This window comes from Strigops habroptila, chromosome W (assembly GCF_004027225.2).
Source record: "Strigops habroptila isolate Jane chromosome W, bStrHab1.2.pri, whole genome shotgun sequence".
Classification (NCBI taxonomy): domain Eukaryota; kingdom Metazoa; phylum Chordata; class Aves; order Psittaciformes; family Psittacidae; genus Strigops; species Strigops habroptila.
In genome coordinates, this window is record NC_044301.2 from 13648422 (window position 1) to 13673818 (window position 25397).

General features: G+C 42.7%; 1 protein-coding gene across 1 annotated transcript in view; it reads left to right on the top strand.

Annotated features, from left to right (window-relative positions):
• LOC115619248 (cadherin-13) overlaps positions 1-24487 on the top strand; it is a 297405-nt gene extending 272918 nt beyond the window's left edge. Inside the window, exons 10-11 of the mRNA XM_030511297.1 lie at positions 22704-22937; positions 24249-24487. Coding sequence (XP_030367157.1) covers positions 22704-22937; positions 24249-24487 — 473 coding nt within the window. The remainder of the gene's footprint in view (positions 1-22703; positions 22938-24248) is intronic.
• Positions 24488-25397: the final 910 nt, after the last annotated feature.

Consider the following 25397-nt stretch of genomic DNA (forward strand, 5'->3'; position numbering starts at 1 on the left):
GCAGGGACACCTCATACTAGACCATGTTGCCCAAAGCTCTGTCCAACCTGGCCTTGAACACTGCCAGGGATGGAGCATTTACCACTTCTTTGGGCAACCTGTTCCAGTGCCTCACCACCCTCACAGTAAAGAACTTCTTCCTTATATCCAACCTGAACTTCCCCTATCTAAGTTTGAACCCATTACCCCTTGTCCTATCACTACAGTCCCTGATGAAGAGTCCCTCTCTGGCATCCTTGTAGGCCCCCTTCAGATATTGGAAGTCTGCTGTATCACCTTAAGTATAAAAGAAAAAGAATTCTGCTGAGATGATGATTTACTTATATATTCATATGCGTATTTTTCTTAGGAAATTTCCATGGAAAATGTGGCACTAAACTTATTTCTGTCTTTTACTTGCTATTAGATAAAGATTTTTTAAATACATCTTAAAATCTGGTACACCAGTACAATGAAAGTCAAAATTCAGGATAACATTATTGACAGATTATTAAAAGGAAAAGGTTGAAGATGGTTTACAGGTGGAGTCGAATATTCTCAAAGAGAATAGATGATAGAACAAGAAGCCGAATATTTACAACTGTGGAAACCAGCCTGAATGAAAGTGGATTTGGGGGTGTACCTTTATGTTCTGCTTAGGGTGGTAACATTCATTGTTCATCTATTCTAAGCCAAGAATCTCACTGCTAAGTGACCATTCTTAATTCCCAGGTTTTTTTTCCATTCTGGAAAAATGAGAGAAGGGAAAGGGGTGTGTGCACTGAAGAGCAGAGCAAGAGAAGATATTTAATGTGGATCAGAGAAAGGAATCCTGTTCAGTTGAGGCACTGAGTCAGCAGCTAATTCAGGTGGCTGTTGCTGTGTTTATTTCTGCAGTACAGTTAGTGCAGGAGCTAATCTACTCCAACGTTATTGACTTCTTTGAATGAAGTAATTGGAAACCACATGTGTGCATTTAGTACTGTCATGCTAAGGTGTTAATAATTATCATTCAGGGGTATTGTACTACTTCACTGTATGTAGCTCAGCCAAATGTGGAAGTGGCAATAAATAGCAGAACTTAAATAGCTGATATTAACCTCGTGGTCTGTATCACCCTGGATTAATTACCCAACAACTTTTGAAACACATTAATCTTGGAGGCAGGTTGGTAACTGGAAAAAATTTCTGCTGGTCTGTATAAATATGTAAAGTGGGATGTGGGGAGTCAAGAGGAGCAGGAGCTCCTCTGGAGCCCCAGCCTCAATCATGCAGAGACACTTGCCTCTAGTCATAGCTGGCCAGGAGAGTGGTGCTGGGGCCTGCTGGGGAGCAGTCCTGCTCCTTGGGCAGGCCTGAGGGGGGACAGGCAAGCTGCAGTTCCCACACTGTCCATTGTGTCTGGATTGTTCTATTTGCAGGTTGCTCCATGTGCTGCCAGTCTACAGTCTCAGTCTACTCTGTGGCTAAAGGAAGTTTTACAACTGATTTCAAGGGGTAGGTTTGGGGGTCTGCCTCGTCCCCTGCATTTATGACTGGGACTGATAATATCCCTGGGAATGTGTTCCCCAAGTTATTTCCAGGCCACTAATAATGCTAACTAGCAAAGCTGTGAAACCCACTTCATTTTTCTACCCATCATAGCTAATGTCTGTCTTGAAAAGGGATATTACATTAGATGACAAGCCAAATTGTGGTAGAATAATATGGAATGAATGCAGAATTCTTTCAGGACTTTAAAAGAAGGTTATGTTAACTTAAAAAGGAAGAAAATTAGATTGAACATGACTGTATGCATTCTCTTTAAAACAGCATTGTCCATGGACTGCAAGTCTCTCTGTTCAGGTTAGTAAGTGCAGCCTGTCTAATACTGTTTAATATGGTCAGGACTTTTATGTGAGAGGGCAGCCAAAGGCAGGATTATGAATTGCCAAATGAGATAAAATGATAAATTGAACATTCAGAGGCATTTCCAATAAAGCAAGTCATTTGCTTGGGCTAACAGACTTGGGGCGAAAAGGGAGGAGAGGGAAAAAAAAAACCCCATACATAATCAAAGATACTTTTTCCAAAACCATTCAATGCAGCTTATTCTTTCTTTTGACTATCATCTTACCTCCAAGTCATATCTGAGATGAGTTGGCACATGCACTGAGGAAGTCTGAGCTGCCATAGACTTCCCTTCTCTTAACTGGGGAATATAGGAGAGCCCTGGTAGCGTCCAGTGCATAGTCCAGCAGTATGAGCTGGTGCCCAGTGCAGCTCCAAGCATAACACAGCACCTCAGTCCAGGCCCAGCACCACGCTGGTGCTTGCAAGGCTTCCCACACAAGGCAGCTCAGTTAGACATCTGCATGTCTGTGTGGCCACATCATGTGCCTCATCCCTCTTCTCCAAGTTCAGTTTTTGACAGCACTAGCAGGAGTTTCAGCAGCATTAACTTTGCTAATTGTCAGTATAAGGGACTGCAAACATGATGCTTACTGGTGGAGGGTGTCTGAGCTGTGCACTGATTTTTAACAGTGTTTGTAATAAGGTGAGGTTCTAAAATAAAATAAGACCTTAGACCTTGCTAAAGGACCTTAGACATACACTAAACCAGTAAATAAACATATTATTTTCTATTAATATTCACAGCATATAGAGTTTATATAATTACAGAAAAGATACTGTTGTCCCATCACATTCCATGATCACCTCTTTTTAAAACGACCTCACATTCGTGTACTATCTCAGGTGAAGAGTGGAGGCAGCTGAAAACAAAACCCACAGTGATACTTTTTTCATCCCCTTTCACTGATGTCAATAGAGAATCTGTCACTGGATTCAGCAGGCACTGGCTTCTTGTTATTACGCTTCAGTGCAGGGGACAAGTGCCAGGGCATTTTTCTTATTTGTAAAATGTTGAAGATTTCTGTCAGAAGTAAAACCAGGAGCTTCATGGTCGGTAGTTCTTTATATAAATCCATCACATCTTTATCCTTTTTCAGTAAATCACCAAACTATTCTTTACTAGTAGGACAGTAACCATGAATGGACCATAGAAAATAGTCATTCCACTGCAGGAAGTAATTTAGTTGTTTACATTATTTTTTAACTTTATGATATTATTTTTCAGCATTATCAAATTAACTGCAGATAAATGTAAAGTATGAATTATGTTATTTCTGATCTAAACGGTTCCTGTACCTTCCCAAATGTAATTGAAACAATGGGTAAGAGCAACATTGATGGACACAGTACTAATTTTGTAGATAATAAAGTCTGACATTTTATTGGGGGGAATTTCACTTAGAAAGGGACTTTTTGGAATGAATATCCTAATTTTCTTTGTACTTTTGATTTTAGTAAAGGTCGTGGTAGCATCTTTAGAATTTGAAAACTTTTTATTAAAGACTTGTCTGGACATAGAGTCTCTGGTCTATTAAAGAAGAAATTAAGCACCAGTAGGAAATATGAAGCAGAGTTAACACATTAAAATAAGTGTCATGAACTGTGTTTAATCTGAGAATGAGCTCATAATGGGGCAAAGTGAGGTTTATGCAAACTTGGAAAACGTCAGAGATTTCATTTAATTAACAAAAGTGCCAATAATGGTGATCATTTTATTTCCCAAATTTAGAATTCTAATCACTAAAACCAATGCAGTATCACAAGCACACAGTGCAATTATTGGGAGTGTAACTGTAAAACACACATGTTAAATACAGACAAAAATCATTTGAGTTTGAGAAATCTTCTTGGAACAGACCTTCCAAATTTTCTGTGTGACCATGTTGTAGTGTCATCCTACAGATTCTATTCCATGGTGGAGTATTTGGGATGACTATTGTAAAGCAGAATACCTGTTTGTTTTTCTCATAAGGTCAGTCATGCTAACTCTCCAGGAATTATGTCAGCTGTTGGTGCCAAGTGAGGAAACACTAATACTCAGCCTTGCTGATCTGGTTAAATGCAGTTTTCAGCTTCGCTCTCCTTGTGCTGTGGTGGTGCTGCAAAGCCTGACAGCAATGGGCTCCCACTGAGATAGAGCCCCTCAGCTAGTGGAAGCATGCCACCCTCCTGCCCTGTTGTTCTCATCACCAGGGAACCACCGAGACAGAAATTGGGACTATAAGTACTTCTATTACATTAAACATAGAGGAGGATAAATGTCCTTAAAAATGTGACATCTCTTCCAGGTGTTAAAGATGATACTCAGAGATGGAGTTAAGGGTTCAAAAATTTAACTGATGTAGCTTTAAGTGCACTAAGTCACAGTAAGTGTAAGTTCTTACAGCAACACTGCATGACTAAAAGGAACCGTTTTCTTTTCTGAAAATGGTTTGCTCCCTATGTGACACCACCACTCCAGTATTTGGCAGGAGAAGCATTGGCACAGCAGCCACCCGCAGGCACAGCAGGGCTGAGCTGCTGGAAATAAACTCCAGGAGCAGAGACCTCTGTTTAATGGAGTTTGTGTATTTGTGCAAGGTAAGGGTTAGGAGATATGGAGGCCCATAAAAAGGTGTGATTCTAGATTGGTGTGATTCCAGTGTTTGCCTTGACCTACGCTGGCCAGTCCACAACCTGGTATTGCTTCTCTGACTGTGTCCAGTTGCATATGTACAAAGCAGCCAGCTGAGTGGCACTACTGCCCTTTCCCTGTGGCACATGCAAAGCAAAATAAGGAAGAAGTGAGTCAGGGTATTTTTTCCTTGTTTCCAAGGACCAGCTGAACTACACCCAAGCAATTCCAAATCTCATTTATTGTGCAAGTCTCAATACTCCTAATCGTTAAAAGTAAAAATATTCATTCTGTGCTATGTATAATGAACAGTAACAAACAACATCTAGAAAGTGCTGGAGCAACAGAGAGATGTGTAACAACTTGCAGTTAGAACTTTTCCTTACATATATCTAACCTGTCCTCTCACTTTGTGATGTACATAATTAAATTGCAACAGATCGATTCCACCTAAAACATGCTATTTTGGAAAAAAAATCAGGCAATTAGTTGCCATGGCAACCCAATTAAGCCAGTTTTATACCCCTTAATTGCTGTATTAATTGAGAAGAGAAAATAAATTGAATACTCATCCTTTTCTTGCCATTTTAAATTTTGGTAAAATATGAATTGCACACAAAATATTGTTTTAATATTTTAACAAAATATTGTCATCACAGACCCATGATTAGAAAAAGAAATTAGAATGCTGGAAACAGTATTTAAGATGGATGGCATATGTCAATAGCAATTTGATATACTGAAAGAACTCTGCTCTTTGGAAATGTAATTACTGAAAAATAAGATCTACATATATTATTTGAGTGACTGAATGAAGGATTGTAACTTTTAAAGACTATTTATTTTACACATTTTGACAAATATCTATATGCAATACAGACAGGAAACACATATAGGAAATTTCAGCTCATGGGAAATTTGGGACCTCTAATACAAAATGTCAGATATGGCATTTATGAGACTGGTTTTCAAATATGTCAGATTCTGAGCAGCACACCCAAATCCTGGTATCTTCCCACTCTACTGGTTCCATTTACTGTGGTTGAACCATTAGCAGAGTTCAGCTTGAACACAAAATGTAATGGAATACACCTGCCTGAATGGTATTTATGCCTGCAGTGAGGGTACCTGCTGCCAAATCACCTTGGATGCACACATTTTCTGATTAGAAAAACACCATATGGAGGGCGAAAAAATATCATGAGGGAGGAGAAAGAAATTTGTGTTTAGATTCTCATAGCAGTATCATTAGAAAGCATGAAGCATTATTTCTCACAGCCCATATTTGAAGTATAGTAATTTTAAAGAGGGAACATGTTACTCAGCCTAACCACATAGTGCGCAGGCTGGCTGCTCCTCTAGACAATTTGGGAACTTCTACAACGCTCTCTTCATTCTTTATTCTCCTCCTTTCTTGCTGTAGTCTCCTTCAGTAAAATGTAGAGCTGAAAATAAGACAAATTGGTGAAAATTTATATCTCAGGAGGGATCCTAGGCAGTCATACATTTTACAGTTAGTTACATGGGAGTAAAATGAAGGAAATTCTGTAGGCATCATTGCAGTTCCAAACAGCCCTCAATATCACTATGATTCAGTTGTAGTTTATAGAGATAAGGCTTTATTCATGATAGTTCAGAGGAAAGGTAGTTGTGCCAGAAATTAGCAAACCCACATTCTCAAAGGCTTTTTTTTCTGCTCAAATATGAGCATTTTGTACCTGTGTAACTTTGTTAGGCAGAAAAAAATTGGAAGTGGGGGGAAAAAAGTTGGAACTGAGCTTCTGGGTTACATAAGTGATAGTGCAAGTGGATTAACAACTTCTGCTAAATGGTAAAGCATAAATATTCCAATAATATTTTAAATAAATGAATTTCTACTCAGCTTGAGAGGGAATCTATATGGCAGTGGATATCCTATTGCTTGCTCTAGGAATTAAATGGTCTTGTAATTTCTGCATCATAGCATAGAAAGGTATAGGGTATAGGATAATAGGTATTAATTTTGATGGTGCTGGAAGCTTAATAAGAAGAAATGAGTACAGAAGTCTTTTTACCATTCGTAATGAGCATGTGAAAAGGGACAGTTTATGCTCCATTCTTCCTAAAAACTGTTCTGGCTTCCAGGATTACTATAGTTTAGATCTAAGTGGCAGCTGGATTCTCTAGAATGGTTGACTTCTTCGGAAATTTGATAATTATTGCCAGAATCCAAGGTCTCTGATTTCTTAAAAAAACCCCAAAGTATAATAGTTCAAATTAAATTCCTTTTTTTTTAACATATTTGTTTCTAATTAGATTTTATAAGTCATGTACATAAATATTCCTTTGCTGCAATGACCAAGGTGATACAAACCATTAGCACTCTAAGTAGAGATTTACTGTGTTTAGCTTTTGATAACATTAGGTGAACTTTCTAAATTTCAGTGAGAACACACAGTCTCATTTACTCCCAGACTTAACACTTTTTGCTTTGTGCGCCTGGCATTTTTCTTGTTAGTTGATTATTAAACTTTGTTTCTTAGCCATGCCACTAAACAAATTATTATCTAAACTCACCTAATGTTTTTGAATGCTTGGGAAAATGTAATCAGGGTCATGTAGGCTGATCTTGCAATTTGCTGCAAATCAGAAAAGGAAAGCTGGAAGAAAAGGATTAAAGCTTTATGATTCTTTTTTTTTCTCTTCGAGATGCATTTAAACAACTCCTTTATCTTGAAAATGTTCTTCCAGTTTAGAACAATGTTTCTGACCAGCTTCTCTAAGTACACACTGACAATTTAGTGTTGATGGATGGCTGGTTTTACCTACACATGCTCAGCTGTACTTCTAGAAGAGCATGTCTAAACATAACTGTTGTGATTCCAACAATGAAGTGCCTAAATTGTTTCTCCCCATTGCTGTTGTTGATAGAGCTCAGTTAGTGGAGAAAAACACTACTGAATGTGAAAAAAACAGGTTGACATGGCCCAGATACCTGTGTAGCCAGCATTGTATTCCTCAAGGCTTCCTCAGCATTAAATGAAAACACGTATGAACTCAAAATGCTCCATGAAAGTCACCCTCTGAGTTGAAACATATGAAAATAACTTTCATATTAATAATTTGATGCTATGTAGTTATTAGCATCTGCATTGACTATTTTAAAGCTTCTGTAGATATGCCTGCACAAGGTATGGTGAGACATTGAGACATCACTGCAGACTTACTCCTGCAGTGCAGATCCCTGTCAGTCTTTTATGATGCTAGCAGTAAGAAGACAGAAGTACAGGAGTGTTTACACTGTGCAAAGAAATAGGATGCAGTGTAGGTAACCCTCAGTCACACAATGAGTTTTTCCTTGGATACCCCTAAAAATTAGGTTCCCAACTTTCACTGACTTTTTAGGGGGGTGTGTTTGTCTTCTTATTGTGCAAGACATACCAGCAAATCTCACCCACTGTTTGGCAATTCCTAACTCTGTATTTTTGCTGTCATTTCAAATAAATGAAAGCTGTTGGTATTTCAATGTGAACTGAATAGGAATGTCTTCATTCAGATTCAAAGCAGTCCAGCTACTGCTTTTAATTTCACAGAGCACAGCTCATCCATGTTAGAAAAGTGTATACAACAGAATCACATTTATGTAGGAAAATGAGAAAGAGGAACGTGAAATGGCTCTTCATGTCTATAAAAAATGTTGTGCTCAGTGTCCTGGGCTCAGCTGTAACAGTTATTTTTCTCCTTCCTAGTAGCTAGTGCAGTGCTGTTTTCGACTTTAGTCTGAGAACAGTGCTGATAACACACTGATGTTTTTAGCTGTTGCTACGTAATACTTACTCCAATCAAGGACTTTTCAGTCTCATGCTCTGCCAGTGAGGAGGGGCATGGGAAGCCAGGAGGAAGCAGAGACAGGACACCTGACCCAAACTAGCCAAAGGGGTATTCCATACCACAGCACATCATGCCCAGTATATAAACTGGGGGGAGTTACCCAGAAGGCCCAGATCGCTGCTTGGGTCGGGCTGGGTATCGGTTGGTGGGTGGTGAGCAATTGTATTGTGCATCACTTGTATTTATTGTTTTATTTTCCTTTTCCCCTTTTAGTTTCATATTCTCTCCCCTTGTTATTTCCCTTATCATTACTATTATTGGTGGTTGTAGTAGTAGTTTTGTATGGCACCTTAGTTACTGGACTGTTCTTATCTCAACCCGTGGGATTTACATTCTTTCGATTCTCCTCCCCATCCCTCCTGAAGCAGGGGGGGAAGAAGGGGAGGAGTGAGTGAGTGGCTGCGTGGTTCTGAGTTACCAGCTGGGCTTAAACCATGACACTAAGATTAAATGCATCATCAGCCATTCAACCATATATGATTGCTTGTTAGACATTCCATTTTATGCAAGTCTTGATACTTAAGAGAAATGTCATCTTGGTCCATGGCCATCATTGTGCATAAATGGCATCTTTTAAGAAACTAAGTACCTGATTGGCAGTCATCTTTGAGTAGTTAGATGTCTAAATGCCATTGTTGTTCCTACAGGAACTTTTTGGACCAAAACTGAATGCCTGTTTTAAAATTTCTTGGCTGTGTGTTTCTACAGAGGGCTTATAATTTAAGAGTTTACACTAATAATTCTGATATGATTCTCCAAGTCTTTTCATTAAAATTCAGAAGTATACAAAGCATTATATATAAGGAAGAAGTTCTTTACAGTGAGGGTGGTGAAGCACTGGAATGGGTTGCCCAAGGAAGTTGTGAATGCTCCATCCCTGGTGGTGTTCAAGGCCAGGTTGGACAGAGCCTTGGGCGACATGGTTTAGTGCGAGGTGTCCCTGCCCATGGCAGGGGGGTTGGAAACAGATGATCTTAAGGTTCTTTCCAACCCAAACCATTCTATGATTCTATGATTCTATCTGTTTCTATAATATTTCTTTTGAAACTATTTTTTTTTTCTTAACTAATGGTAGCAACATGGTCATTTATGCTGATAGCGCTAAAATCCAATTTAACATCTACACCTTCTGCTAACAGTCTCTTGCATTACAGATTCTAGTTCTCAGACAATAGACCCCATCATATTCTATGGCACTCTCTAACTCATAAAGTAGAACTACTTTCATTAGTCTGTTTTTCACTACTTGCAACTTGCAACAGCAGCGGCTATTGCCTAACTGCAGACTGCTATTAGAAGCTCTGTATGCAATCTAAAGCCAGGATATGAAAATACTAGAAGTCCTGATCCAGTCCAGATAAGTGTATCATACATTTCTAACTGCAACATGTTCTAAGATGAATCTGTGCTATTTTAGTGTTGCTGATCAAAGTTCCAGTCCCACAGACCTTAACTAACTTGAAAGACCTTACTTGCATTTCAGCCTCATTGAAGATTACTTGTAAAGGTTCTCAGTCTTGCACTAGGTTATTAAACTCAGGATTCAATACCAAGCTTTCAATTTCTTTCAGTATGAAATTAGCCATCCTTCAGTCTCTGTTTTAGCAGCTTTTAAACACTCAAATAATGCTGTTTCATTCATATGTTTGTCATAGTATATTCATGGCTATGCCATTTGTGGGAGCCTTAAAAGGAATTTGAAATAATATCTGTCCCAAACGGCCCTAAAGGCACCAAAAAGTTTGAAGTGTTCAGCCTCAGGAGGACTGGCCAACACAATTAAATGACAAAAATGGGAGCAGAGCTCTTTTGAAAAGCTGCTCTGAAGGGTTGTTGGACAGAGCCCTTTATGTCTTGGTTCAGGCATTAATTTTGCTTTCAAGGCTTTACAATACAAATTAAGAGAAGTTTTATTTCAGAAGTAAAATCTTTCATTTCAAAGCCAAAGCTGTCTAGAGATGTCCTGGGTCCAGCTGTAGCAGTTATTTTTCTCCTTCCTAATAGCTGGTGCAGTGCTGTGTTTTCGACTTTAGTCTGAGAACAGTGCTGATAACACACTGATGTTTTTAGCTGTTGCTAAGTAATGCTTACACCAATCAAGGACTTTTCAGTCTCATGCTCTGCCAGTGAGGAGGGGCACGGGAAGCCAGGAGGAAGCAGAGACAGGACACCTGACCCAAACTAGCCAAAGGGGTATTCCATACCACAGCACATCATGCCCAGTATATGAACTGGGGGGAATTACCCAGAAGGCCCAGATCGCTGCTCGGGTTGGGCTATGTATCGGTGGGTGGGTGGTGAGCAACTGTACTATGCGTCACTTGTGTTTACTGTTTTCTTTTCCTTTTCCCCTTTTAGTTTTATATTCTCTCCCCTTGTTATTTCCCTTATCATTATTATTATTGGTGGTGGTAGAAGTAGTTTTGTATGGTACCTTAGTTACTGGACCGTTCTTATCTCAACCCGTGGGATTTACATTCTTTTGATTCTCCTCCCCATCCCTCCGGGAGCGGAGGGGATTAGAAGGGGAGGAGTGAGCAAGTGGCTGCGTGCTTCTAAGTTACCAGCTGGTCTTAAACCACTACAGTCCTTTGTGGCACCCAACGTGGGGCACGAAGCATTGAGATAATGACAGATCTGACCAGAGTGTGTCTAATCGTATTTGTGATAACCATTCATTGTTTTGGATTAATAGTCACTCCTCACAATGCTGATTTATTTGCTCTCAGAGTTGTTGCACTTGGTCTCACAGTTTCAGCATGTCATAACTTACTTGCAGCCAGCACTTGCTGTTTTAGTGTTTATCAGCTGGGGGGCCTGGGCTAAGGTTCTTATTTCTCTGTACTTCATGGTGAAGACTTGTAATACAATAGACTCATTGATCATGAAACTGGTCTGGCATGCATTCTCAGTGTGGTCATCACCTCTATACTTTGGGAGGAATATAATGGGAATTTTTAGCAATTACACATCTTTTTTTTTCCTCCTCGGAGGGTCAACCTATGAAGGGGACATTCCCTCACACCCTCCGCTTGCCCACCAGGCTATTTACAGCAGCATTTGAGAATTCTAAAGGTTTTGGATGGCCTTTGGATACCCTTGAAACCAGCCTGCTGCTTGTGCTAGGAATCAGCATGTTGCCACAAATACTGCATGTGTTTTACCCACGGCCATACCACCTTGAGAACGCTCTATTTCATCTAATCTCGAAAGTTAAGCAGGGTCGGGCTTGGGTCTTGTCTAAGGTCAATTACTTAAGAATACCACCAAGAGATCTTCCTCGAGGCTGGACAGTCATGAGTGGCAGGGTGTGTGGGATTCTATGGGCAAGTATCTCAGCCAGTGGGCCCCTCCAGTGCTTTGGAACTTCACCACTGAACAAGTGTGAAATCTGGAAAAATTAGCAGAACACTTAGACAAGGTGAGCTGTCATCCTGCCAATACCAGAGAGGGACAAATCATGGCAATGTGCTGGGGCTTGGCCTATGCCTGCAGAGCCCTGCTCAACACTATCCAGCACCTTCAAAGGGAAAAAAATGTCTCTGGATCTGATGGCAAAGCAACAGACAATGCAGCTACTCAACCCCCAAGCACAGCAGCTACACCAACCCCAACAACTGACACTGCAGCCACTCCAACCCTAGTGACAGACACTGCAGCCAGTCCAACCACAGTGAAAGACACTGCAGCTGAACCAAAGGACCAATCCATGCCAATATCAGTTGCCCCTATAAGCAAGGGGAAAAGCAAACGAGAGCCTGCCGGCAGCAGCACCAGAGCTGTCCTCAGGTCACCATCGATTGACCCTGATTTCCCTCTGATCATTACCCCAACAAAGAGTGAACTTTGATGAAACCAGACGAGCTCAGCAGTGACCAGATGAGTTCAGTGGTGTCATCAGCAGGCAACAATCCAATACTACACACCGTCTCTCCTGCCCTGAAAGACTGTTACAAGAGATAGAGCCTGACATCATGGACTGGATGAATTCAGCAAACTTTATAGGAATGGTCCGTGGTCTAAGGAATGATATCTCTCTCTTTGTGTGTGCATATATATATGAGACAAAAAGCAATGGTATATTGGAAAATGTGGGATCTGAACATGACGTGAATGGTATGGAATAAGGGGTGGATACTGTCCTGGGTTCAGCTGTAGCAGTCATTTTTCTCCTTCCTTGTAGCTGGTGCAGTGCTGCGTTTTTGACTTTAGTCTGAGAACAGTGCTGATAACACATCAATGTTTTTAGTTGTTGCTATGTACTGCTTACTCCGATCAGGGACTTTTGAGTCTCATGCTCTGCCAGTGAGGAGGGGCACGGGAAGCCAGGAGGAAGCAGAGACAGGACACCTGACCCAACCTAGCCAAAGGGGTATTCCATACCACAGCACATCATGCCCAGTGTATGAACTGGGGGGAGTTACCCAGAAGGCCCAGGTCGCTGCTCGGGTCGGGCTGGGTATCGGTTGGTGGGTGGTGAGCAATTGCAATGTGCATCACTTGTGTTTATTGTTTTATTTTCTTTTTTCCCTTTTAGTTTTATATTCTCTTCCCTTGTTATTTCCCTTATCATTATTATTATTGGTAGTAGTAGTAGTTTTGTATGGTACCTTAGTTACTGGACTGTTCTTATCTCAACCTGTGGGATTCTCCTCCCCATCCCTCCGGGAGCAGGGTGGGAGGGGTAAGAAGGAGGGGAGTGAGCAAGCGGCTGTGTGGTTCTGAGTTACTGGCTGGGCTTAAACCATGACAGGAGATCATGGGATTTTTTAATTATTTCAGAGGCATAATACTATCAAATTTCTGTAACTCGTGTTCCCAGTGGATACATTGTGACCATTTTTCCTTGATTCATTTTTCGTTGTATTTTTTAATGGCATGCATCTTAACAAGCTTTAGTTTATGACCTTGACATTTGCTTATTTTTCTTTTGGAGGTCTTCATAAATCACCAGAAGATTTAGTTTAAATCATTATAAATAAACCAAACATAGAATAAGTCATTGAAATGGACAGAAGCAATTTCCTTTCTCTCTATTTTTGCGTAATAGTTAGCTGGCCCATAAGCCATACAAAGAGAGTGAAACATTTGCATGGCAGAGAAAATGCAGCCAAATCTGCGTTTGACAAAATAACAATTCACTCATAATGCTGTTGGCTTCTTAATTTAAAAGGCAGATTTTAATATTACTGACTTCAGAGAAAGATAAGAAAGGCAGTGCAGAAGACATTATCAGTCCAGTGTGGAAATAATGCATTCAAAATTAAAGACAGCAGTTTAATTAAGTGCATGAAAGGCTGGCTTTTATGATCATATTTCACATACTTGAATGTCTTTTCATCCATTCTGCCATATGACTTAATAATATATCAAGAACAAAAAATGTATTGGGGTCTTTCTGCAAATTCAATTAGTTCAATAAAAAGTGAAAAATAGTTTCTTTTTCATTAAGAAGAACTCAGCCCTAGCCCTTCTGATGACAAAGTGTGAGATGAGGGGAGGGGGAAAGCTAAAGAACTATGAAAATTCTGTCTTCGTTATGCATTTATTTGTGCATGAAAAAGATGAAGTGTCACCATTAGTAACATTTGTTATTGGAAGGACTAATTGCATTCTGCTACAGTTAGTACTTTATCAGATCCAGACCACAGGGTACTTACTTACTTCTCTTTTAGGATGCACTCACAGTGCAGCAATAATTCCAGAGTTTACTGGGCTGCTATAGGCAGGGAAATTATGCTAAAGTGTACCTCTTACAGTGCTAAACTTAAAACTACTGTGACATATTGTACTAGTGCTTTACAGGTTAAGTGCAACCTCTTCGATCCTTTCTACCTGCTAAGGGTTTATACCTAAGGGATGGGCAGAGATCATAGGTCTTGTGTTCTAAACCAGAAAAATTAGTAATAAAAACAACCCAGAAGTGCAGCATTTCAAACGAGGAATTAAGTGTGGTATACAATGAAGGAAGTAATGTGCATTTAGAAAACTTTGACATCAGTTAAAATGGGATGGCAAAGGGATCTATAAAAGATACTGAGCTTTTAGACTGAAAGCAGTAGGTTACTGGCTCAACCATGCAAACATCTGTAGTGAGAGAAAGTTATTACCACTTGTCAGCTGCTCTCTAACCTCTGTGAAATGAGGCGCTAGTCTCAGTCCGGCTCCCAGTGGGCAGACGTCTTGGTTACAAACGCTTCCAGTGCAACAGCTGCTTTGTCAGTGTCGTGGTTTGAGCACAGCCAGTAACGCAGAACCACACAGCCGCTCGCTCACTCCCCCCCTTCTTCCTCCCCCTGCTCCCAGAGGGATGGGGAAGAGAATGGGAAGAATGTAACTCCCACGGGTTGAGATAAGAGCAGTCCCGCAACTAAGGTATAATACAAAACCACTACTGCTACCACCAATGATAATAATGGTTAGTGAAATAACAAGGGGAGAGGATACAATTGCTCACCACACGCCGACCGACACCCAGCCCAACCCGAGCAGTGATCTGGGCCTTCCGGGTAACTCCCCCCGGTTTATATACTGGGCATGACGTGCTGTGGTATGGAATACCCCTTTGGTTAGTTTGGGTCAGGTGTCCTGTCTCTGCTTCCTCCAAGCTTCCACTCCTCCCTGGCAAAGCATGAGACTGAGAAAGTCCTTGGTTGGAATAAACATCACTTAGCAACAACTAAAAACATCAGTGTTATCAGCATTGTTCCCAGGCTGAAAGTTAAAAAACACAGCACTGCACCAGCTACTAAGAAGGAGAAAAATGACTGCTATAGCTGAACCCAGGACAGTATCCACCCCTTATTCCATACCATTCACGTCATGCTCAGATCCCACATCTCTCAACACACCATCGCCCCTGTCCCATATATACACATATATATGCACCCACACCCACACACAGAGAAAGATATCATTCCCTAGTCCATGGACCAATCCCTGTAAAATTGCTGAACTCATCCAGTCCATGATGTCAGGCTCCATCTCTTGTAATAGTCTTTCAGGGCAGGAGGGACGGTATGTAGTGTTGGGTTGTTGCCTGCTGATAATACCGCCAAACTCGTCTGGTCACTGCTGAGCTCGTCTGGTTTCCTCAAAATTCATTCTTTGTTGAGGTGATGATCGGAGGGAAGTCAGGGTCAATTGCGGGCGACCTGAAGATATCTAGCTGGTGGGCTATAAAAGTGTTATATAGGAGGCAACAGCGTACAACTGAGTTCATTGGCTGTTTTCCCCCAAAATCAAATCCCCTTGAGGTACACATTGGACTTCCCCATCTTCCCGCATTACCCACCAAGTATATCCAGGTCCCTGAGCAAAAGCAACACCATGAGAGGGTTTTCCTTTACCTGAAGCAGGAATAACCCAGACTGTCTTCCCCAACAAATTCTTTATGTGCACCACAGGAACTTTATCCCCCTCTACAGGACGTAAAAGTTCTGATTGGGCTGGGCCAGCCCTGTTGGCAGATCCCCTACTGTTGACCAACCAGGTGGCTTTTGGTAAATGTGTATCCCACTGTTTGAAAGTCCCACCACCCATTGCTCTCAGTGTAGTTTTTAACAGCCCATTGTACCGTTCGATTTTCCCAGAGGCTGGTGCATGGTAGGGGATGTGATATACCCACTCAATGCCATGCTCTTTGGCCCAAGTGTCTATAAGGTTGTTCTGGAAATGAGTCCCATTGTCTGACTCAATTCTCTCTGGGGTGCCATGTCGCCAAAAAACGTGTTTCTCAAGGCCCAGGATAGTGGCATGGGGCACAGCGTATGTTTCCAGCCAGCCGGTGGTTGCTTCCACCATGGTAAGCACATAGCACTTGCTTTGGCGGGTCAGTGGGAGTGTGATATAGTCAATCTGCCAGGCCTCCCCATACTTGTACTTCAGCCATCGTCCTCCATACCAGAGAGGCTTTAACCACTTGGCTTGCTTAATTGCAGCACGTTTCACATTCATGAGTAACCTGGGCAATAGTGTCCATTGTAAAGTCCACCCCTCGATCACGAGCCCATCTATATGTTGCATCTCTGCCTTGATGGCCTGAGGTGTCATGGGCCCACTGGGCTCAAAATAATTCACCCTTATGTTGCCAATCCAAGTCCATCTGAGCCACTTCAATCTTAGCAGCTTTATCCACTTGCTGGTTATTCTGGTATTCCTCAGTGGCCCAACTCTTGGGTACATGAGCATCTACATGGCGTACCTTCACCACCAGGTTCTGCACCCGAGCAGCGATATCTTGCCACAATGCAGCAGCCCAGATGGGTTTACTTCTGCGTTGCCAGTTGCTCTGCTTCCATTGCTGCAACCACCCCCACAGGGCATTTGCCACCATCCCTGAGTCAGTAGAGAGACAAAGTACTGGCCATTTTTCTCGTTCAGCAATGTCCAAGGCCAGCTGGATGGCTTTCACCTCTGCAAACTGACTTGATTCACCCTCTCCTTCAGCATTTTCTGCAACTTGTCCCAGGGGACTCCACACAGCTGCCTTCCATCTCCAATGCTTTCCCACAATAGGGCAGGACCCATCAGTAAACAAGGCATATTGCTTTTCACTCTCTGACAGTTCATTATATGGTGGGGCCTCTTCAGCACGCGTCACCTCCTCTTCTGGTGACATCCCAAAATCTTTGCCTCTGGCCAGTCCATGATGATTTCTAGAATTCCTGGATGACTGGGATATCCTATTCGAGCTCGTTGTGTAATTAGTGCGGCCCACTTAGTCCATGTAGCATCAGTTGCATGATGTGTAGAGGAGACCCTGCCTTTGAACATCCAGCCCAGCACAGGCAACCGGGGTGCCAGGAGGAGCTGCGCTTCAGTTCCGATCACTTCTGAGGCAGCTTGAACCCCTTCATAGGCTGCCAGTATCTCTTTTTCAGTGGGAGTATAGCTGGCCTCGGATCCTTTCTATCCCCGACTCCAAAAGCCAAGGGGTCGACCTCGAGTCTCCCCTGGAGCTTTCTGCCAGAGGATCCAGGTAGGACCATTCTCCCCAGCTGCAGTATAGAGCACATTTTTCACATCTGGCCCGGCCCGGACTGGTCCAAGGCCTAGTGCATGAACTATTTCTTGTTTTATTTGTTCAAAGGCTTGTTGTTGCTCAGGGCTCCATTTGAAATCATTCTTCTTCCGGGTCACGTGGTAGAGAGGGCTTACAATCAGACTGTAATTTGGGATGTGCATTCTCCGGAACCCCACAACACCTAAGAAAGCTTGTGTTTCTTTCTTGTTAGTTGGTGGAGACATTGCTGTTATCTTGTTGATCACGTCTGTGGGGATCTGGCGGCGTCCATCTTGCCATTTTCTTCCCAAAAATTGAATCTCCTGTGCAGGTCCCTTGACCTTATTCCGTTTTATGGCAAAACCGGCCTTCAGCAGGATTTGGATTATCTTCCTCCCTTTCTCAAAAACTTCTTCTGCTGTATCACCCCACACGATGATGTCATCAATGTATTGCAGGTGTTCTGGAGCTTGCCCCTGTTCCAGTGCAGTCTGGATCAATCCATGGCAGATGGTAGGGCTGTGTTTCCACCCCTGGGGCAGTCGGTTCCAAGTGTACTGGACGCCCCTCCAAGTGAAAGCAAACTGTGGCCTGCATTCTGCTGCCAAAGGGATTGAGAAAAATGCATTGGCAATATCAGATGTGGCATACCACTTGGCTGCTTTTGACTCCAGTTCATATTGAAGTTCTAGCATGTCCGGTACGGCAGCACTCAATGGTGGTGTGACTTCGTTCAGGCCACGATAGTCTACTGTTAGTCTCCACTCTCCATTAGACTTTTGCACTGGCCATATGGGGCTATTAAAGGGTGAGCGGGTCCTGCTGATCTCTCCTTGTTTCTCCAGTCTGCGGATCAGCTTATGGATGGGAATCAGGTAGTCTCGGTTGGTGCGATATTGCCGCTGGTGCACTGTTGTGGTCGCAATTGGCACTTGTTGTTCTTCGACCTTCAGCAACCCCACAACAGAAGGATCCTCTGAGAGACCAGGCAAGGTGGACAGCTGCTTAATTTCCTCTGTCTCCAAGGCAGCGATACCAAAAGCCCATCTATACCCTTTTGGGTCTTTGAAGTACCCTCTCCTGAGATAGTCTATGCCAAGGATGCATGGAGCCCCTGGACCAGTCACAATGGGGTGCTTTTGACACTTCCTCCCAGTCAGGCTGATTTCAGCTTCCAGTATAGTTAACGCTTGGGATCCTCCTGTCACTCCAGAAATATAAATGGGTTTCACCCCTTGATACCTTGATGGCATCAGAGTACACTGTGCACCGGTATCTCCTAGAGCCTTATACTTGTGTGGGACTGATGTGCCAGGCCATCTGATCCACACAGTCCAGTAAACCCGATTATCCCTCTCCTCCACCTGGCTGGAGGCAGGGCCCCTCTAATAGTGATCATAAAATTCTCCACTTATGCCTTGTAGAAAGGGATTAGTATTCCTTATCACAGGAGCTGGAGTAAAATCAGCTCTTTCACTCCATCTGGGAAACTGCTCACCAGAGACTGGAGCAGCAGCTTTCCTGGGAGGATCATCCTTGACCATTGTTCTCCTCTTCAGTTCACGCACCCATTGCTCCAGAAGTGAGGTAGGTTTTCCATCCCACTTTCTCATGTCTTCTCCGTGATCCCGCAGGGAAAACCATAGGGTGGCCCGTGGCGTGTACCTCCTATATTTTCTTTCTCGAGCAGTAGGGCGCCTTCTGTTAATAGCTGAGACATGGGTTGGTACGCGTGGGGAGCTGGATAGATCGGATGAATCGTCTCTTAATTGTTTGAACTCCTGGGACAGTTTTTCCACAGCTGAAATGATGGAAGGGGTGAGATTGTCTTCGAACTCTCGGAGTTGACGAATCAGGCAATCCACTGTTGGTGATATTCCATCATTCCAGGTCATTGATGCCAATGTGTGGGCATATGATGATGGCGCACTCCGTGTAAGTTTCCGCCACATGGGTCGTGTACATTCGACTTCATCTGGATCTACGGATGTGTTCCTGGCATCTGGCCTACGATAAATCATCTCTAGAATGGCTGATTCCCTCAGGGACTGGATGCCTTTCTCTATCGTGGTCCAGTTGGCTGAGCAACTCGTAATATCGTCTTTGTAGGGAAACCTTTCCTTCACAGCTGCCAGGAGCCGCCTCCAAAGACTGAGGGCTCGCTTCTCTCTTGCAATCGCTTTGTCAATTCCTCCTTCCCTAGCAAGTGATCCCAGCTGCTTGGCTTCCTTAGCTTCTAGTTCGTGACCGTTGGCCCCATTGTCCCAGCATCAGAGCAATGTGCTCCCCTGGAAGACGGGTGAAATCTTTTCGCATATTCCGCAGCTCGGTTGAGGTCCGGGGTCGAGAAGTGACCTCTTCTTCTTCTTCCTCTTCCTCTGATCCACGTAGTAGTAACTCTTGTTCAGATGCTGTTCCGTGTAGTAATAGCATTGGGTCTTCATCTTTCTTCGCTTCGCGGGTTGCTCTTTGTGCCTCTCGTCTGCTTTTGCTTACAGGGGCAACAGACATTGTCACAAACTGGACATTTGGTTTAGCTGCAGTGTTTGTCACTGTGGTTGGAGTGGCTGCAGTGTCTGCCACTAGGATTGGAGTGGTTGCAATGTCTATTGCTGGGGTTGGTGCAGCTGTTGTGCTTGGGAGTTGAGTAACACCAACAGCTGCATTGTCTGTTGCTGTCGGGGTTTGAGTAGCTACTGTGCTTGTCACTGGGGTTGGTGTGGCTGCGGTGCTTGGAGTAGCCGCATTGTCTGTTGCTGTCGGGGTTTGAGTAGCTACTGTGCTTGTCGCTGGGGTTGATGTAGCTGCTGTACTTGAAGTAGCTGTGTTGTCTGTTGTGGTCAGGGGTTGAGTAGCTGTTGTGCTTGTCACTGGGGTTGATGTAGCTGCTGTATTTGGAGTAGCTGTGTTGTCTGTTGTGGTCAGGGTTTGAGTAGCTGTTGTGCTTGTCACTGGGGTTGATGTAGCTGCTGTACTTGGAGTAGCTGTGTTGTCTGTTGTGGTCAGGGTCTGAGTAGCTGCTGTGCTTGTAGTTGGCATAGCTGCGTTGTCTGTTGTGGTCAGGGTCTGAGTAGCTGCTGTGCTTGTAGTTGGCATAGCTGCGTTGTCTGTTGCTTTGCCATCAGATCCAGAGACATTTTTTTCCCTTTGAAGGTGCTGGATAGTGTTGAGCAGGGCTCTGTAGGCGTAGGCCAAGCCCCAGCATGTTGCCAAGATTTGTCCCTCTCTGGTATAACCAGGACAACAGCACACCTCGTTTAAGTGTTTTACTAGTTTTTCCGGATGTTGCACTTGTTCAGTGGTGAAGTTCCAAAGCACTGGAGGGGCCCACTGGCCTAGATACTTGCCGATACTATCCCACACACCCTGCCACTCATAACCGTCCAGCCTCAGGGAAAATCTCTTGGTGGTCCTCCTATATCGTCGTCTAACCCTAGACCAGATTTGAACCCGATACTGCTTAACTTTCAAGATTAAATGAATTAGGATGTTCCCAGGACGGGATGGCCATGGGTAAAACACACTCCGTATGTTTGCCAACATGCTGATCCCCAGCACAATCAGCAGGCAGGTTTCAAGGGTATTCAAAGGCCATCTAAAACCTTCAGAACTCTCAACTGCTGTTGCAAATAGGCTGGTGGGGGAACGGGGGGTGAAAGAGAATGCCTCCTTCGTAAGCTGACCCCCCGAGGAGAAAAAAAAAGATATGCAATTGCTAAAATATTTCATTATGTACCTCCCAATGTATAGAGGTGATGGCCATGCCGGAAGCACAAACCAGACCAGTTTCATGATCAATGAGTCTATTGTATTACAAGTCATTACCATGAAGAACAGTGAAACAAGAACCTTAGCCCAGGCCCCCCAGCCAATAAACACTAAAACAGCAAATAGTGGCTGTAAGTAAGGTACAACATGCTGAAACTCTGAGACCAAGCGCAACAAGTCTGAGAGCCAAATAATCACCATTGTGACGAGTAGTAACAATGAATGCTTATCACAAATATGATTAGACACACTCTGGTCAGATCTGTCTTTATCAAAACCCTTCGTGCCCCACGTTGGGCGCCACAAAGAACTGTCATGGTTTGAGCCCAGCCGGTAACTCAGAACCACACAGCCGCTCGCTCACTCCCCCCCTTCTTCCTCCCCCCGCTCCCAGAGGGATGGGGAGGAGAATCGGAAGAATGTAACTCCCACGGGTTGATATAAGAGCAGTCCTGCAACTAAGGTATAATACAAAACCACTACTGCTACCACCAATGATAATAATGATTAGTGAAATAACAAGGGGAGAGGATACAATTGCTCACCACCCGCCAACCGACACCCAGCCCGACCCGAGCAGTGATCTGGGCCTTCCAGGTAACTCCCCCTGGTTTATATACTGGGCATGACATGCTGTGGTATGGAATACCCCTTTGGCCAGTTTGGGTCAGGTGTCCTGTGTCTGTTTCCTCCCGGCTTCCCCTCCTCCCTGGCAAAGCATGAGACTGAGAAAGTCCTTGGTTGGAATAAACATTACTTAGCAACAACTGAAAACATCAGTGTTATCAGCGTTGTTCCCAGGCTGAAAGTTAAAAAAACACAGCACTGCACCAGCTACTAAGAAGGAGAAAAATGACTGCTATAGCTGAACCCAGGACAGTCAGTCACAGCCTTGGCACAAAGGCTTGTAGTGGTACCATGGTGAGTAGACAACATCCTCATCTCTGAAGCTGGTTCTTTCAGGTCAGGGCTGAGGCAAGCCAGCAAATCATTTGAGAAGGTTTGAAACTCCACTGCTAACACAGGGTGGCTCTGGGTAAATAAAAGATACCATTTTCCAGAGCTGCACATCAAGAGGTTTCACTTGTGCTGACATAACTGTATGTGGCCCTAAGTGTCGCTGGGGAATGATCAAGTCCTGTCCTGTTTATGGGCACCCACTATACAAATTGATTCCTCTCTGCTGTCATTTTTCGTCTTGTCTTGTTCTTGATTCTTTTAATACCATGCCATCTTTCTAGGGCATGTTTCCTACTATGTTTCTCACAGTATGTGTTTATGAACAGATTCTTTTCCAGATAACTATTCATGTCATAATCTCATTTTAACTTCAAAATATTCCTCTCCCAGAGGTTTCCTTAGAATAATTATCCATACTGTAGAGAATCAGGCTGCATTCTGAAAATACAGCAATGAATTTGCAGTAGTGACCCATCAGTTTTTTAAGCAATAATTTTCATACAATGGAGGTAAGAACTATAAAAATTATTTCTCTTCACAAGCATGCAGGTACAAGTAAGAGCAAGTGTTTATGGAAGTATAATTTAATAAACATATGCTTGTTTTTTCATATAGGTAACCCTCCTGCTACAGGTACAGGAACTTTACACATTACATTGGAGGATGTCAATGACAATGTCCCATCCCTTCACCCAACACTGGCAAAAGTTTGTGACGATGCAAAAGATCTCAGGGTAGTGGTACTAGGAGCATCAGACAAAGACCTTCATCCCAACACAGGTCCATTCAAATTTGAATTGAGTAAGCAATCTGGCCCGGAAAAATTGTGGAGAATCACCAAGCTTAATGGTAAGTCTATTACTTCTTTTAATTATGCATTTTGTCCCCCCACCCCTACATCCCAGATACCCACCCTGAGGCTGCCCATTTTGTGAATTCAGGAGCAGTTGTCTGCAAAAGTCTTGCAGGATGGACCCATTGCTGGTGCTTTACACTGTGCTGGTTTGCTCAAACCAGCTGCCCGGTGGGACATACGAACAGTCTGTATTTTCTCTGAAAACTGACCTTTTTTCCTCCTCTTATCACATTGAACAAACTTTTCTCTTTCAGTTTTGCATTAAAGAAAGTCTACTAATGACTTGTAGTTTTGCAAAGATCACCATATTTCATGGCACGGAATTGGTTTGCATGAGAGGCACAAGGCTTTGCATTGGGACAGCATGAAACTTTTGCATGGGCTTTAGCAATGTACTTGAAAAACTTCCTGATTTTAAGTATTTGAACTCTTCACAAATAAAATACTCCAATGCACTGGGACCATATGCTACTGGTAAGAGGATCAAAGCACATGTTATGCAATTGCAGAAGGTTCGTATGCCAAATTGTGAACACAAAGTACTACATCTCTTTTTAATGTAGATTATTTCTGTTTGTTTTCTAGCATGTAGTATTTATCTCTGTCGCTACTGAATCTTTTAGCAATTTGTTTCATATTCTTCTTAGAAAAAACTAAAGATGGATGTGATGTCTGTACCTGCCTGCAGGACAAAGTGGAGGAATCATTTTCTTTGCTGTTCTCCAAACATCAAACCACCTCTCTGTTAACACCCCTAAAAGAGCCAGCACACTCACCTGGGTACCAGTAGCTGTTATAACCTAACCCACTGTTGCTCAGGCAGAGCAGATCTGTGCATTTGAAGGGGCATTACTTCCCTATGCTGCCTTCTCAGGCAAACTGGGGAAGCAGTTAAGCAGCTATGCCTGTGCTTCCTTGCAAGAAGGGTTTTTTCCTTTGACAAATACATATACTTCCCTCTTGTGTTGCTTTGGGGATGACATGCCTTAGCATTTGATTAGTGTACTAGTTTCCACAGGTAAATTCTGCCAATAATTTGCAGACATTTAGTGTATTTAAAGAAAAAGGGCTCTTAAAAGTCTTTCTTTTGGTGGGGTTTGGGATAAGTTTGCAGTTAGCGCTCAGCCCAGGAAAGAATTTCTGTACTGCCTCTTCTTACCTCCAATTAAATTCTTTAATCTTTTCCTTAGGCTGTTCTCATTTTCTTCTTAATTTCCAGGAATAACTGTAGCATGTCTGTTTGCAGATTCCTCTTCCCTTCCAAACCACCACTATTTGGCTAATTCTCACCTTATCCTTTGCAGATACTCATGCCCAGGTCATCCTGCTTCAAAACCTGAAAAAGGCCAATTATAACATCCCAATCTCAGTGACAGATTCTGGGAAACCACCTCTGACTAACAACACAGAACTGAAATTACAAGTGTGTTCCTGCAAGAAATCCAAAATGGACTGCAGTGCAACAGATGCCCTTCGTATCAGCATGACGCTTATCCTTCTTTCACTCTTCAGTTTATTTTGTGAGTCTTTTCCTGAACTGTAAGTAAAAAAGTATTATTTAGCGTCTCATTTGCACGCTGCATAAGAAAACCTACCAAGGTAGAGGTTAAGTTCATACATTGATATCACAATGCAGTAAGTTTGGGGTTTTTTTCCTGAGGAAGTAGCTATAAGAAAGAGGGAGGGGAGGGTTTTTTCATTGTCAAAAAGAGCAATGAATGCCTGGCTGTCAAATTAAGAAATAGAAGCAGTAATTTTAAGAAGAATCAAAGAGAATTAAAGCTAGCATATGATAAACCAAGAACTACCAGCTGTAGTAGCAGATTAGTGAGACACTTCCTTTCATCTCTCCCCACTTGAATTCAATTAAAAAACAGAAACAGGAGATTAAAGGTGTTCTTGTAACAGTAGCTGTTCTGAGTCACTACAAAAATGAGTACTGTCTGCTTCAATCTATTCCTCTGTATAAAGTGTGCAAGCAACTGGAACATGAGGAACTTATTTGAGATTCTGGGCTTGGAGCCACCCAGAATTGATAATCAAATTGCAGGTCTGGGTTCGAGGGCAGAGAGAACTGTAAGTAAAGGAAGCTTATGCTGCTTCCAAGAAAGCTTTCTAAAAAAGACTCACAAAATTCCTTACTTCAATTGGAAGGAGTAAAAAATCCCAGAATGACTGAAGAGTATCTAACCTAGATGTTCACTGGCTTATTCTATGACAGCTTCCAGCATTTTTTTTTATGCAATATTATTTTGAGTTCCTTATCTGTTAAAAGGGAATAGCTGTATCCTATAACTGTAACAGTAAATCTGTTATTCAAAGATTATTACCATCATCTTATGTTAGTAAAATATATTGAATGGTGAAATAATACATGAGCCTTGGTGAAAGTTCTTTGTCATGGTTTAAGCCCAGCTGGTAACTCAGAACCACACAGCCGCTTGCTCACTCCC